Source organism: Oncorhynchus nerka, linkage group LG24 (assembly GCF_034236695.1).
Source record: "Oncorhynchus nerka isolate Pitt River linkage group LG24, Oner_Uvic_2.0, whole genome shotgun sequence".
Lineage (NCBI taxonomy): Eukaryota > Metazoa > Chordata > Actinopteri > Salmoniformes > Salmonidae > Oncorhynchus > Oncorhynchus nerka.
The window spans coordinates 76,134,103-76,150,446 of record NC_088419.1 but is presented as its reverse complement, the minus strand read 5'-3'; the positions used below and the strand labels follow the sequence as shown (position 1 = coordinate 76,150,446).

The window sequence follows — 16,344 nt, the reverse complement described above, 5'->3', positions numbered from 1 at the left end:
TGTATGTCTGTATATATGAGCGTGGCAAACTGGTGAGTATTTGCATGTTTACGTGTCTCTCCATCTCCAGCCCATAGACTATGAGGTCAGTCGCTCCTTTGTGTTGACGGTGCTGGCTGAGAATGAGGTTGCCCTGGCCCGTGGTATCCACCTGCCCCGTCAGTCCACCGCTACCGTGTCTGTACGCATTGCAGATGTCAACGAGAGCCCAGAGTTCTCCCCCAACCCTAAAGCCATCAAACTGGAGGAGGGGCTACCAGCCGGCTCGCTACTCACCACCTTCACAGCACAGGACCCTGACAGATACATGCTTCAGAACATACGGTACGGAGAGGAGAGAGGGGGGGAGTATATGTTTTATATGTGTTGAATGTGTACGTTTCAAAGGCATTAGAGTGTCATGTTACTTCCTATTGTAATTGTGTTCTCTCATCCTTTTGGTTGATTTCCAGGTATTCAAAGCTGTTTGACCCTGCTAATTGGTTGGAGATAGACCCTGTAAATGGGCGGATCTCCACCATCGCTGTGCTGGACAGAGAGTCTCCCTATGTGAAGAATAACCTCTACAACATCACCTTCATGGCCTCTGACAATGGTGAGTTGTGTGTGTGTGTGTGTGTGTGTGTGTGTGTGTGTGTGTGTGTGTGTGTGTGTGTGTGTGTGTGTGTGTGTGTGCCTATACTGTTTTTAGAGCTTCCTGTGTTTATAGTTGTGTTTAATCTGGGAGGATGGGGGATGGGACTCAATCTTACTATTCACATTCATTAAATTCAATTTCAATCCATTCAGTCTGAATCACTTTCTTGGCACAATAATAAAAAATATGTTGTTGCCAAAATCCCCCCAAACTTCTAAGACAATCTCATATGACAATGGCAGGACTACTTCTGAAAATGATATGTATACGGATGAGCATACAAACTAGTGCTCTAATACACATTTTCCAAAAACACTCTCTCCCGGTCACATGCACACACACACACATACACACACCACAGAGCCCCTGCTGTGTTTTAGCTTTATTCTGACTGAGCTCTTCATTGTGCTTTTGCCAAATACACACGCACACCCTCCTGCTCACACACATGTACGCACGCGCACACACACACACACACACACACACACACACACACACACATACACACACACACACACACACATACACACACACACATACACACACACACATACACACACATATATATACAGATGTGTGCCTCAGACAGCCTCCCTAACATACTGATCTCTCTCTTCCTCATTCCCTTACTCACTCTCCTAGTGTCTTGAATCACATGTTTCTCTTATTGCATCTCTTATTTAGAAGAGGTCAGATGTAGCTGTTGATGGGGTGTTGTTTTGAGAAGTTTGGTTGTTGAACAATGGTTTTGGGTGTGGCGTAATATTATGTATGACAGCATGATTCCTGTTTGTTTTGAATGCTGTAATGTGCCTTTGAGATTCTTATTACGCTGTGTTTCTGGCAGTGGTTGAAACCAAAATTTTCCAATCGTTTCGTTCTGAACAGACCCACTATTTTTGTTTGTTTTTCGTTCCACTGTTCAGACCAGCAAAATAAAGTTCTGAACCGGTTCGAACCAAAAAAACATACTGTTTATATTGTTCCTTTCTTTTCCTTTTTTAACCTGTGAAACCAAATGTTTTTACATTTAGCTCATTAAATGACTTCACCAATCAGTGCGGTTAGAGCAGACAAGCTAGTTGTTTACATGCGTGAGGGACAGACAAGTGTAGCATATGGCGCAAGATACGACTGAAAATGTGCAGGTGGAGAAAGAGTTAGAGAGGGTTGAGGAGGAGACTTGAAACGATGGACATCTTGTTACGACATTATATGAATTAGGTCTACAGAATTATACCGAGGAGGAGTGGCTTCTATCGAGGAACTTTGAATGTCCTTTGACATAGCTTGAGATAGCTAACAAGCTTGAGTGTGCAGAGTGGTATCAGAATTAAAAACACATCTTACCTTTTTGTAGTTAATAAATCCAATGTGAAACATGATAACTAGGCCTGTTGTATCCTTAACTAGCATTGAAAAAGTGAATCCATTATTCTATAGCTAATAAAAAATTGGCCTCACTATCTCCTGAATCAAGCATTAATGTAACGTTAGTACAGTCAGTAGGCTATGCTTCAGAGGGGGGAGGGGAAGGTAACCTAAACATGCAAAGATTTTTTGCTTGCAGGCAGACACTGGAATACATTTTTGAGTGAGGGTTTTGCCTAGGCGCTTAGTTGGTTTTGTTGTTGTACTAGATGGCTGGAACGTAAAATAACATTATTAGCCAGTTCCCATGCATTTAAAATAACAGTTCTGTTCCGGAACAGTATGGATCACTTTCGTTCCGGGGTCGGTTTCCATTCCTTGAAAATGTACGTTTTTTTCCGGTATTCATGTTCTGTTCTCTGAACCGGTTCCAACCCCTGGTATCTCCTCTAAACATATAAATAGTTCAGTACAGTATCTATGTTGCACCAAACAGTTTGCCTTTTTGTCATTTTTTGTAATATTCCTTCCTATCTAAGGGGCCTTTTTCTCCTCTTTGCTTATCTCACTGGTCTCTCCTTCTCTCTCTCCTCCATCCCTCCATCCTCTCTCTCAGGCATCCCCCCTGCCAGTGGTACGGGTACGTTACAGATGTACCTTTTAGACATAAACGACAATGCTCCTCATGTCTTCCCTCCGGAAGTGGAGATGTGTGAGAAGCCTGAGCCCAACGCCATCAACATCACCGCCAGCGACCCAGATCTGACCCCTAATGCCGGCCCCTTTGCCTTCGAACTGGCCAACCGGCCGGCAGACGCACGACGAAACTGGACCCTCACACGCCTCAATGGTTAGTGTGTGTCTGTGTTTTATCTTTCCTGTCTTTCTTCCACTCCCTGTCACTACATTTCTCTATTGCCCTCAATGAAATTAAAAAATGCTTTATTGCCATGACAAAACAACTTGTTCAAAATTGTTCCCCGTCTCGCTCTGTCTCTTTCTTTCTCTCACCTTCCCTATATTACTCTCTCTCAATTCAATTCAATATACTGACATGTAAAGTCTTAATTGACATGGAAAGTAAAACACTTACATTGCCAAAGTAAACACTTAAGCTGAGTGTACAAAACGTTAGGAACACCTGCTCTTTCCATGACAAAGACTGACCAGGTGAATCCAGTTGAAAGCTATGATCCCTTATTGATGTCACTTCTTAAATCCACTTCAGTCAATGTAGATGAGGGGGAGGAGACAGGTTAAAGAAGTATTTCTAAGCCTTGAGACAATTGAGACATGGCTTGTGAATGTATGCCATTCAGAGGGTGAATGGGCAAGACAAAAGATTGAATGCCTTTGAACAGGGTATGGTAGTTGCGCCAGGCGCACCGGTTTGAGCGTGTCAAGAACTGGAACGATGCTGGGTTTTTCACGCTCAACAGTTTCCCATGTGTATCAAGAATGGTCCACCACCCAAAGGACATCCAGCCAACCTGACTTCTAGTGGTAACCTGACTTCTAGTGGTAACCTGACTTCTAGACTTCTAGTGGTAACCTGACTTCTGGTGGTAACCTGACTTCTAGACTTCTTTTGGTAACCTGACTTCTAGTGGTAACCTGACTTCTAGAACCTGACTTCTAGTAACCTGACTTCTAGAGATAACCTGACTTCTAGACTTCTTTTGGTAACCTGACTTCTTGTGGTAACCTGACTTCTAGTGGTAACCTAACTTCTAGAGGTAACCTGAGTTCTAGACTACTAGTGGTAACCTGACTTCTAGACTTCTAGTGGTAACCTGACTTCTAGACTTCTAGAGGTAACCTGACTTCTAGAGGTAAACTGACTTCTAGTGGTAACCTGACTTCTAGTGGTAACCTGACTTCTAGAGGTAACCTGACATCTAGACTTCTAGTGGTAACCTGACTTCTAGAGGTAACCTGACTTCTAGAGGTAACCTGACTTCTAGTGGTAACCTGACTTCTAGACTTCTAGTGGTAACCTGACTTCTAGACGTCTTGTGGTAACCTGACTTCTAGACTTCCAGTGGTAACCTGACTTCTAGAGGTAACCTGACGTCTAGAGGTAACCTGACTTCTAGTGATAACCTAACTTCTAGACTTCTAGTGGTAACCTGACTTCTAGACGTCTTGTGGTAACCTGACTTCTAGACTTCTAGTGGTAACCTGACTTCTCTCTCTGTCTCTATTTTTCTCTCTCCCTCATTCCCTGTCTATCCTGTCTCTTTATTTCTCTCTTTCTCCCCCTCCCTCCCTCTCTCTCTCTCTTACTCCCCCTCCCTCCTTCCCTCCCTCCATAACTCTCTCTCTCTCTTACTCCCCCTCCCTGCCTAACTCTCTCTCTCTCTCAATCCCAGGTGAATATGCTCAGATCAGGCTGCGGATAGGTTTTCTGGAGAGTGGTATCTACGAGGTTCCAATCATCATCACAGACTCAGGCAACCTGCCCATGTCCAATACTTCCTACCTGAGGGTCAAGGTGTGTCAGTGTGATCACCATGGAGATTGTGTGGACATGGAACGCATCATCGCAGCAGGCCTGGGCACTGGAGCCATCATCGCCATCCTCATCTGTATCATCATAATGCTAGGTCAGTCAGTTTGTATGCAGGCACACACACATCTTATAGCTACAGAACATCATCTATGTACAGTACCAGTCAAAAGTTTGGACACACCTACTCATTCCAGGGTTTTTCTTTATTTTTACTATTTTCTACATTGTAGAATAATAGTGAAGACATCAAAACTATGAAATAACACACATATCATGTAGAAACCAAAAAAGTGTAAAACAAATAAAAAATATTTTCAGCATATGTGGGAACTCTTTCAAGACTGTTGGAAAAGTATTCCAGGTGACTACCTCATGAAGATAGTTGAGAGAATGCCAAGAGTGTGCCAAGCTGTCATCAAGGCAAAGGGTTACTACTTTGAAGAATCTCAAATATTAAATATATTTTAATTTGTTTAACACTTTTTTAGTTTCTACATGATTACATGTGTTTTTTCATAGTTTTGATGTTTTCACTATTGTTTACAATGTAGAAAATAGTAAAAAATAAAGAAAAACCCTGGAATGAGTTGGTGTGTCCAAAATGTTGACTGGTACTGTAAACGTTTGGCATCCTCGCTGCTCCTCCCAGACAGCAGCTACAGTAGATTACAGTAGCTACATTAAAAGCTATCCTTAAATCTGCCTTCCCCAAATGTAAGCTCCCCCTTTAGGAGATAAGTACCCCTCCTCCACTGCATAGAACCCTCCTCACGACAGCCTCTTGACAGCCCTCCACCAGTCTCCACCAGTCTCCCCCAGCCTCGCCCACCTACCACCAGCCTCCCCACCCCCTCCTCTCAGTCAATCTCTGAAAATCCACCCAGATTATGTGGATCAAACCAGGCAAACTGATCAAGCTCCCGTCAAGCTTTAAAACTCCTCTCCTGATTCTCTTTACATGGCAGAGAAATATGGTTGAATTAAAACTAAAGCTGCATATTGTCTGTTTATAGGTATTCATTCTTACCTTCTTTCTATTTTCTTCTACCCTGCCCCTACCTCCTTCCCCCTCGTTCCTTCCTCTCTCTCTCTCTCTCTCTCTCTCTCTCTCTCTCTCTCTCTCTGTGTGTGTAGTGATGGTGTTGTTCTTTGTGATGTGGATGAAGAGGAGGGATAAGGAACGTCAGGCTAAGCAGCTGCTGATCGACCCGGAGGACGATGTCAGAGACAACATACTGAAGTACGACGAAGAGGGAGGAGGAGAGGAGGACCAGGTAGAGTAAGCAAACAAACACAGATGGACGCACACACTGATGAATGGACACACACACATACACAGAAGTACCAGTGACACACACATGTATGACCACACGCACGCACGCTAATCACGCTGCTAGCATTAGCATAATGGTAGCATAGCCACACAGACACACAGATACACACACACATACACTGAGGGACTGTAACATTGGCAGTTGTAGGACCAAACCAACCAGTCATTGGATATTAATTGAGCTCTGAGAGGGGGTGATAAACATTTATCGCCATGGTGCTGGCATGGGAGGTAGGGGTTAGGGCGAGAGGCCATCTTTCACTGCGGTGGATGGTACTCCCCTCCCTTCCGCTGTTGCATCGGGGAATCGGCAGTGCTGGGAAATTAACTGTTGGAGAGTGGATTGGCTAGTTCCCCCTGATCAGACCCCCCTGCTGTGGGATGGATTAGTAATGTCTGTCTGGAACTCCTAGTAGGGAGGGGTTATGGGGCATGGCTAGGCCGGGGACAGCTACAGGAGCAGTCACGCGGTCTTTGCTCACTGGTGCTACACTGAGGCCAGTTGCGGCGGTTGCATCCCTATGGGTTCTGGTCAAAGTAGTGCACTATAAACGTATTAGGATGACATTTGGCCTCTCTGACACAAAGACAGCCAGGCATACAGTTACAGAACAGCCTCTCAAATAAAACACACACCCTCACTGCACATGTTACGTTTTGAAGTGGTAATATAATTTCATCAGATTTTTGTGAACCTAACCTACCATCCTGGTATCAAAGATTGAGCATGGCAAGCAGTGACAACGCCCAGCTATTTTTCTCCAGTTACAATGGCTCCTTGGCTGGCTGTAGAGATGGCTGTGGCTACATCCCAAATGGCACCCTATTCCATATACAATGCACTACTTTTTAGTGCAATGGGCACTGATCAAAGGTAGTGCAGAATAAATGAATGCAATTGGGGACTCAGCCTGGTCCTCTTCTCCTCTGTCTGGAAAATAACAATATAACCAAGGCCAGGGACAAACCCATCTGTATTTATCCCGCCATTTCCTCTCCTCCTCTCCTGTTCTCTCTGTCCATCATGTTATTGTGGCATTCACACTTCTCCCCTGAAATCGTTTCAGTGGTTAGCTATTGCAGTGAACAATGTCCAAGGTGGTTACATGACCAGGTTTTATTATCCCTGAAAAGGGTCATTTAGTCCATTTCCCCTGGAGATTGATGTTTCATCATGTGTTTCCGGATGATTCATCAATGAATCAGACACTCCATTCAAAAGTAGAAAGGATCAGAGGACATATCTCTTAATCTTCTATCTCTCTTTCTCTCTCGCTCACTCTGTCTCACCCACTCTGGTTAAAACTGCCATTTCTTTGTGAGACACATGGTAGGGGAATGGATGACCTCCACATGTGTAGTACCCACCTTGAACTACTCTTCCTCTCTATATCTCTTCCTCCCCACCCCTCTCTCCTCCCTCCCTCCTTCAACCCTCTCTCTCTATTTTCCCCACATCTCTCTATCCCCCCCTCTCCAGGACTATGACCTGAGCCAGCTGCAGCAGCCCGATGCGTTGGAGCCAGAGATGGTAAAGGTGGGAATCAGGCGTATGGACGAGAGACCCCTCCACCAGGACCACCTGTACCCCCTCCGCTCTGCTGCACCACACCCAGGAGATATAGGAGACTTCATCCATGAGGTAGTTACAGAGTGTGTGTTTTTTCTGTTGGGGTGGGTGGGTGTGTGTGTGTGTGTGTGTGTGTGTGTGTGTGTGTGTGTCATTATTGTGCTTGCTTGCATGTGTGTCATTGTGTGAAACTGTGTGTGTGAAACTATGTGTATGAGATTGTGTTTATGCTTGTGTGTATGTGACTCACTGTGTGACACAGAAAGAGAGGGAGCATCCCTGTCTCTATGTGTAATTTTTAATGAGCTTTTCTAACAGTGCAGATTAGCGTGGTACAGACATGGGCAGACCTGCTGGCTAATTTAAGGTTTTGTTTAGCTGCTCTTCCTGGGGTCCACATGAAACATACATATACATGACAAAGTACAGAACAGCTATACACAAGAACATGAGCTATTACATTAAATTCAAAATAAAATAAAAAGTTATATATTGGAAAGCCACCAAGAGACATATAAAAAAGACTATTTAGACACTATCATATCGTATATACATATTCTTATTCTTATATACAGTACAGTTGAAGTAGATATTTAAAAAGATGAGAGGTGCTGTGATACAATGTTTTTTTTAGCTGTTTTTCAAATTTAAACACTGCTTTTTGCCTGAGTAACCTCTTGTGGCAGAGCATCCCATAATGACATGGCTCTACCTAAATGCGATGTATTAAATCTGTTTTTAGTCTGGGTACAGTGAAGAAACTCATAGTGGCATGTCTGCTGGGGTATGTCTGTAGTGTAAGTATTCAGACCCCTTTACCTTTCCCACATTTTGTTACGTTACAGCCGTATTCTAAAATTGATTAAATTGGTGTTTTTCTCCTCATCAATCTACACACAATACCCCATATTGACGAAGCAAAAACATTTTTGCAAAACAAACTGAAATATAACATTTACATAACTATTCAGACCCTTTAATCAGTACTTTGTTGAAGTACCTTTGGCAGCGATTACAGACGCGAGTCTTCTTGGGTGTGATGCTACAAGCTTGGCACCCCTGTATTTGAGGAGTTTCTCCCATTCTTCCCCGCAGATCCTCTCAAGTTGTCAGGTAGGATGAGGAGTGTTGCTGCACAGCTATTTTAAGGTCTCTCCAGAGATGTTCGATCTGGTTCAAGTCCGGGATCTGGGTGGGCCACTCAAGGACATTCAGAGACTTTTCCCGAAGCCACTCCTGAATTGTTTTGGCTGTGTGCTGAAGTCTGAGGTCCTGAGCGAACTGGAGCAGGTTTTCATCAAGGATGTTTCTGTACTTTGCTCTGTTCATCTTTCCCTCGATCCTGACTAGTATCCCAGAGATAGGAACACAAGCATTTAGCTACACCCGCAATAACATCTGCTAAATATGTGTATGCCGGACTTGATTTCCTGTACGTTACCGCGATCGCACCATGAGTAGTTAATCATGAAACCTCCACCTTTCTTTTTCCTGGGAGAGCTCTTTATTCCTGTCTGTGCGATGTACTGAGAACCCAGCTGGCTGTATGGACAGGGACAGTATATCCGGAGAGAGGTATGAATCCTTGAAACAGAATATGTTACAATTCCTGATTATCTCTGGACGGAGATGTTCGCCCTAAGCTTGTCTACTTTATTGTCCAGGAACCAAACATTAGCGAGTAATACAGTGCATTCGGAAAGTATTCAGACCCCTTGACTTTTTCCACATTTTATTACGTTACAGCCTTATTCTGAAATTGATTAAATTATATTCAGACTCTTTGCTATGACAATCGAAATTGAGCTCAGGTGCATCCTGTTTCGTTTGATCATCCTTGAGATGTTTCTGCAACTTGATTGTAGTCCACTTGTGGTAAATGTAATTGATTGGACATGATTTGGAAAGGCACACACCTGTCTACATAAGATCCCTCAGTTGAAAGTGTAAGTCAGAGCAAAAACCAAGCCATGAGGTTGAAGGAATTGTCCGTAGAGCTCCGAGACATGATTGTGTCGAGGCACAGATCTGGGAAAGGGTACAAAAACATTTCTGCGGCATTGAAGATCCCCAAGAACACAGTGGCCTCCATCATTCGTAAATGGAAGAAGTTTGGAACCACCAAAACTCTTCCTAGAGCTGGCCGCCCGGCCAAACTGAGCAATCAGGGGAGAAGGGCGGTGACCAAGAACCCGATGGTCACTGTGACAGAGCTCCAGAGTTCTTCTGGAGATGGGAGAACCTTCCAGAAGGACAACCATCTCTGCACCACTCCACCAATCAGGCCTTTGTGATAGAGTGGCCAGACGGAAGCCACTCTTCAGTAAAAGGCACGTGACAGCCCAATTGGAGTTTGCCAAAAGGCCCCGAAAGAACTCTCAGACCATGGGAATCAAGATTCCCTGGTCTGATTAAACCAAGATTGAACTCTTTGGCTGGAATGCCAAGCGTCACATCTGGAAGAAACCAGGCACTGCTCATCACCTGCCCAATACCATCCCTACAGTAAAGCATGGTGGTGGCACTATCATGCTGTGGGGATGTTTTTCAGAGGCAGGGACTGGGAGACTAGTCAGAATTGAGGGAAAGATGAACGGAGCAAAGTACAGAGAGATCCTTGATAAAATCCTGCTCCAGAGCTCTCAGTACCTCAGACTGGGGCAAAGGTTTACCTTACAACTGGCCAACGACCCTAAGCACACAGCCAAGACACAACAAGAGTGGCTTTGGGAAAAGTCTCTGAATGTCCCCTTGACGGGCCATGCCAGAGCCCAGACTTGAACCTGATCCAACATCTCTGGAAAGACCTTAAAATAGCTATGCAGCATCGCTCCCCATCCAACCTACCAGAGCTTGAGAGGATCTGCAGAGAACAATGGGAGAAACTCCCCAAATACAGGTGTGTCAAGCTTGCAGCGTCATACCCAAGAAGACTGTAATCGCTGCCAAAGGTGCTTCAACAAAGTACTGAGTAAAGGGTCTGAATACTTACAGTTGAAGTCGTAAGTTTACATACACTTAGGTTGGAGTCATTAAAACTCATTTTTCAACCACTCCACAAATTTATTTTAACAAACTATAGTTTTGGCAAGTCGGTTAGGACATCTACTTTGTGCATGACACAAGTACTTTTTCCAACAATTGTTTACAGACAGATTATAATTAACTTATATTTCACTGTATCACAATTCCAGTGGGTCAGAAGTTTACATACACTAAGTTGACTGTGCCTTTAAACAGCTTGGAAAATTCCAGAAAATGATGTCATGGCTTTAGAAGCTTCTGATAGGCTAATTGACATCATTTGAGTCAATTGGAGGTGTCCCTGTGGATGTATTTCAAGGCCTACCTTCAAACTCAGTGCCTCTTTGCTTGACATCATGGGAAAATCAAAAGAAATCAGCCAAGAAACAAAATTGTAGACCTCCACAAGTCTGGTTCATCCTTGGGAGCAATTTCCAAATGCCTGAAAGTACCACGTTCATCTGTACAAACAATAGTATGCAAATATAAACACCATGGGAGCACGCAGCCGTCATACCGCTCAGGAAGGAGACGCATTCTGTCGCCTAGAGATTAACGTACTTTGGTGTGAAAAGTGCAAATCAATCCCAGAACAACAGCAAAGGACCTTGTGAAGATGCTGGAGGAACAGGTACACATTTTCTATATCCACAGTAAAACGAGTCCTATATCAACACAACTCTGCAAGGAAGAAGCCACTGCTCCAAAACCGCCATAAAAAAATCCAGACTATAGTTTGCAACTGCACATGGGGAAAAAGATCGTACTTTTTTGAGAAATGTCCTCCTGTCTGATGAAACAAAAATAGACCTGTTTGGCCATAATGACCATCGTTATGTTTGGAGGAAATGGGGGATGCTTGCAAGCTGAAGAACTCCATCCCAACCGTGATGCACGTGGGTAGCAGCATCATGTTGTGGGGGTGCTTTGCTGCAGGAGGGACTGGTGCACTTCACAAAATAGATGGCATCATGAGGAAGGAAAAGTGTGTGGACATATTGAGGCAACATCTCAAGACATCAGTCAGGAAGTTAAAGCTTAGTCAGAAATGGGTCTTCCAAATGGACAATGACCCCAAGCATACTTCCAAAGTTGTGGCAAATGGTTTAAGGACAACAAAGTCAAGGTATTGGAGTGGCCATCACAGAGCGCTGACCTCAATCCCATAGAAAATGTGTGGGCAGAACTGGAAAAAGTGTGTGCGAGCAAGGAGGCCTACAAACCTGACTCAGTGACACCAGCTCTGTCAGGAGGAATTGGCCACAATTCACCCAATTTATTGTGGGAAGCTTGTGGAAGGCTACCCGAAACGTTTGACCCAAGTTAAACCATTTAAAGCCAATGCTACCAAATAGTAAATGAGTATATTTCACATTATTCGTATTTCACATTCTTAAAATAAAGTGGTGATCCTAACTGGCCTAAGACAGGCAATTGTTACTAGGATTAAATGTCAGGAATTGTCAAAAAGTCAGTTTAAATGTATTTGGCTAAGGTGTATGTAAACTTCCGACTTCAACTGTATGTGAGTTTATGTCTATAGCTAGATGAGGTTCATGCTTGTCGAGCTGTTTATACATGTCTTCCAATTGATGACGTTGTTCTTCCTACGCTGAGTGTGTGTATGTCACTAGGTTAGGCAGGCAGGATAGAGATTTCTGCTTAACACAGCTCTGAATAATGAGGCGAGCTGTCATACATGGCGAGCTGATCTAGACAGCTTAATCTAGCAGAAATGACATGCCGATGCTTCTTCCACTGCCTCACTCCTCAAATCAATCAAATGAAGAAGACAGTTGGGGGTATGGCATGCAGAAATCCCCAAAACATGTCTAGAGCTTCAGCTTATCAGATTTGCTTTATTAGTTTTAGCACTGAGACAAGACGTCAGTCAATAATAACACTTTATGACAAAGTTATAATAAATTCTGTCAGTTGTGGTGTAGTAGGGCGCGTGTGCGTGTGGGTGCGTGCGTGCGTGTAATCTGCTGAATCTCCTCAGAGAGACTACCCAGCATCTGTCCAGCCTGACCTAAATACTCCTCTCTTCTCTCCTTCCTCTCTTCTCTCCTCCCTCCATAATCACTCCTTCTTCTCCTCTTCCCTTGCTCTCCTACTACCTAAATCTCATTCATTCTCTTCCGCCTCTTTTTTCCTGCTTTTTCTCTCTTTCTGTCTCTTCTTTGTTCTCTCTCTTTACCTCTCAACCTCTTTCTCTTTTTCCCTATTTGTCTCCCCCTCTGTCATGCTATCTCTCCTTTACTCTCTCTCTATTTACCTATCTCTCCTCCCTCCTCTCATTTTGTCTCTCTCTCTCTCTCTCTCTCTCTCTCAACCCTCATCTATCCTCACCCCTCTCCCCCTCCCCAGGGTCTGAAGGCAGCTGATAACGACCCGACGGCGCCCCCCTATGACAGCCTGCTGGTTTTTGACTATGAGGGCAGCGGCTCCACCGCCGGCTCCCTCAGCTCCCTTCACTCGTCTTCCTCCGGCGGAGACCAGGACTACGACTACCTCAGTGACTGGGGCCCGCGCTTCCGCAAGCTGGCAGACCTCTACGGAGGAGGGGACGACTAAGACTAGCCCGTCGCTGGGGCCGGAGAGGGGTCTGGGAAGGGGCGATTGGTGGTTGGGATGGGGGTGAACGGGGAGGGGGGCTTTTTTAAGTCATTGCCATGGAAGGAGTGCTGGTTGTGAAGGGACTTTTATTTTGGTGGACTGGAACAGAGGATCAGAAACTAAATGGAGTACATTGGTGTGGCAACTGCTAGCCTAGCCTGCTAGCATGGAGGATAATTGAGGATAGCGTGGGGTGTTAGACCACATGCTAAGGGTCGCTAACAGTTCGAGTTTGTTTGTGTGGTGACTGCTAACTTAGCCTGTTAGTATACAGGCTAAATGAGGCTAACAGAGTGTTCGCCCACATGCTTAGGGACACAACGCTCAGAGGACAACATTGGAACGAAACTGACCGTTGGTACTTTGACTGGTGGTTAACAGTGAATGAGAGAGCCTGGGCTCTCACTCAGCGGTTAGCGATACTAAAGACGCTCAGTTACACTTGAATCTCACAGTACAGAAGCACTGGGGTAAAACGTGCCTTTTTGTACATTCGTTTGATTCTGTTTCTGTTTTCTGTTCATCATGACTTTCAAGGTCCTGACTCTCTGATTTCAGGCTGTAAGAGAGAGGATGTTTCAAATGAGGAACTCACGCTTCACCATGTGTGTGTGTAGTGTGTGAAAGTGTGTGTGTTTGGGTTACACCTCACTGAGTGTGTATGCTATCATCATTGCCATGGAAACACACAGGATGAACACTCCCCATTGTTGGATCGAGAGCATTGAGTGAAGACATGTACAGTAAATGATAAAAGACTCTAGATAGTTTCCGTCTTTTTCTTTGTTTTGCTTTAAGCTTTTTGTCACATTCTAACTTATGCAGCAGGTTGCAAACTAAAACGAGTCACCAGTCCTATATATTGTAGCAAAGATATTGTTTTGATACTCTGAGGTTTGGTCGGGGGAGTCGATCAAAAGTTGGGATAAATTCCATTTCATTTTCAGTCTATTCAGGAAGTAAATTGAAATTACAAATCCAATTTTCCACAATATTTCTCTGAGAATAATGTGAAATTGAAATTTCAGTTTACATCCTGAATTGACTAATTTAAAAAGGAATTGATCCCAACTCTGACTAAACCAAGATGATGATGATGATGATGAATATGTTGATTCTGTCCATTCATCTGCCTTATTGTTCTTCTGGTTCTCATCTCTGATTGGCTACTCACTGTAAACACAAATATGTACAGATTGTATCTTATTTTCTGTAGTTATTTTTTGAGCGTGGTCTCTGAAACACATGCTACTATCCATAACCCTGTATATGAATACTTTGGATTACAGATTAAATGTTTTTTGCATGTTTTTATCTTTTCATTGTACAAGAAGGATTCAAAATCTTTACAAAAACATGCACACGCACACACACACACATACAATGTTTGTTTTATTGTCCTTTTCTGTCCAAACAATTGATTCCCATTCAAATGCCTATTTCCCCCTAAATCCTAAACCTAACACCAAACCTCTAAACTTAACCTTAACTCCTAAACCTAAAATAGTATTTTTCCTTGTGGGGACCAGCGAAATGTCCCCACTTGTCCGAATGTGCCTTGTTTAACTATCCTTGTGAGGACTTGTTCCCCGCAAGGATAGTGAAACCACACACACACACACACACACACGCACGCCCAGGTCTCATTGCCCAGTGCTACAGACGTCATCGTGGTTCCTCCAGGGAACCTGCACCGGGAATGCAAGATCCCAGCCCCCGAGCGGTATGATGGCCACCCTCGAGGAAGTTCGAGCTACAGTCCTCTGGTGTTCGAGTTACAGTCTTCCTCATTCCCTTGGTAGAGGTTGAACAGTCGGCTTCTCGTCCACCAACTGGGTGGTCGACGACTCATCGCAGTGAAGGCTACTATGGATCTGCAAGATGGTGGATGCTGTTCCCACACCGCCGTTGGCCACGCTAGGGCCTTGCCCGAGAGTAAAGAGATGATATAGGCGATCGGTGTGGAATGAGGAGGACTATAGCTCAAACACCAGAGAACACTGAGTGAGGAACCCCTTGCTTCCTCGCGGGCGGCCATCATACCGCTCGGGGGCTGGGATCTTGTATTCCCGGTGCAGGTTCCCTGGAGGAACCACGATGACGTCTGTAGCACTGGGCAATGAGACCTGGGCATTGGCTCCTCCTGGGTTAGGGACGTGCCGTGGTTGGAGGTACTCGGCAAGTGCCCGAAGGGTCCCAGAGATTTGGGAGAGCTGTTCTTGCTACCATCCTAACAGTGCTCCTTGTTGGGGTACCACATACCGGATCTGGGTGATCTTTGCTGGCTCCATGTTGTGGCAGAAGCTTGCTGTGACATGGTGAGGTTGGAACCAGGTACAGAGAAGAGACCAGAAGAGGAATCAGTGGTTAAGGATAAACATAATACTTTACTAAGAAATGGTAGGCGCAGGATCACAGTATACCTGAAAAAAACCATTAAGTCTCAAACTTATTCAGGAAACAAACACACAGTAAATAATTCAAGCTTCTTCAAATGACCACAGAAAACACACCTCTTTTAGCAGGGACACAATCATGAAATAATAAGACACACCTGAGTCCAATAAAAGTCTCTAGGGCGGTCTCTGCCGCCCTCTGGTTTCAGGAGGAACCAATGCAGTTAGTATGTGACTGTGGTTTGGTGTTTAGGTTGATAATGCCTTAGGCAGCATACAAACCACCACTGAATTATTACACTATACACAGTACCAGCCCCCATTCTACTTCACCCCAGTGTGTGTGAGTGTGTGTGTGTGGGCTGTTCTCCAGTCCAGTATCTGTTGATCAATGTCATATCAACCTCCAGCCAGCTACTGGCAAGTCATATTTTTAGACTACACACACAGGGATAATCCAGAGTAAAGTCTGTGGTGTTGGTCTCTCTCTCTCTCTCTCTCATCACCATTTCGTGTTCTCTTTTCCTATTCTCATACATGTTCTCATTTTCTTATTCCTGTCAACCAGTAGATGCTCTTCAGAGTAGGAAGTGGAGGACCATCCTCCTCAGTGTATCATTAAAAAGTTATTATTTTTTAGATTAAACTATACTAAATATATTCACCAAATAATTGATTAAAACATTGATGTTCTACAGTAGCCTCAACAGAACTGGGGTAGCACCATGGTATAGGCAGAGGGCATTTTCTGGGTACATTGACTTCAGTACAAAACCTAGGACGCTCATGGTTTATACCCCCTTCAACAGACTTACACAATCATTATGACAATTTACGGAGATCTTCCTCCAACCTATCAGAGCTCTTGCAGCATGAACTGTC

General features: G+C 44.3%; 1 protein-coding gene across 1 annotated transcript in view; it reads left to right on the top strand.

The window, feature by feature from the left end:
• cdh2 (cadherin 2, type 1, N-cadherin (neuronal)) overlaps window positions 1–14,374 on the top strand; it is a 65,665-nt gene extending 51,291 nt beyond the window's left edge. The window contains exons 10-16 of the mRNA XM_029647670.2: window positions 71–324; window positions 453–595; window positions 2,625–2,858; window positions 4,381–4,614; window positions 5,655–5,794; window positions 7,334–7,495; window positions 12,818–14,374. Of these exons, the coding sequence (XP_029503530.1) occupies window positions 71–324; window positions 453–595; window positions 2,625–2,858; window positions 4,381–4,614; window positions 5,655–5,794; window positions 7,334–7,495; window positions 12,818–13,024 (1,374 nt within the window). The 3' untranslated portion in view covers window positions 13,025–14,374. The remainder of the gene's footprint in view (window positions 1–70; window positions 325–452; window positions 596–2,624; window positions 2,859–4,380; window positions 4,615–5,654; window positions 5,795–7,333; window positions 7,496–12,817) is intronic.
• The last annotated feature ends 1,970 nt before the right edge of the window (window positions 14,375–16,344 follow it).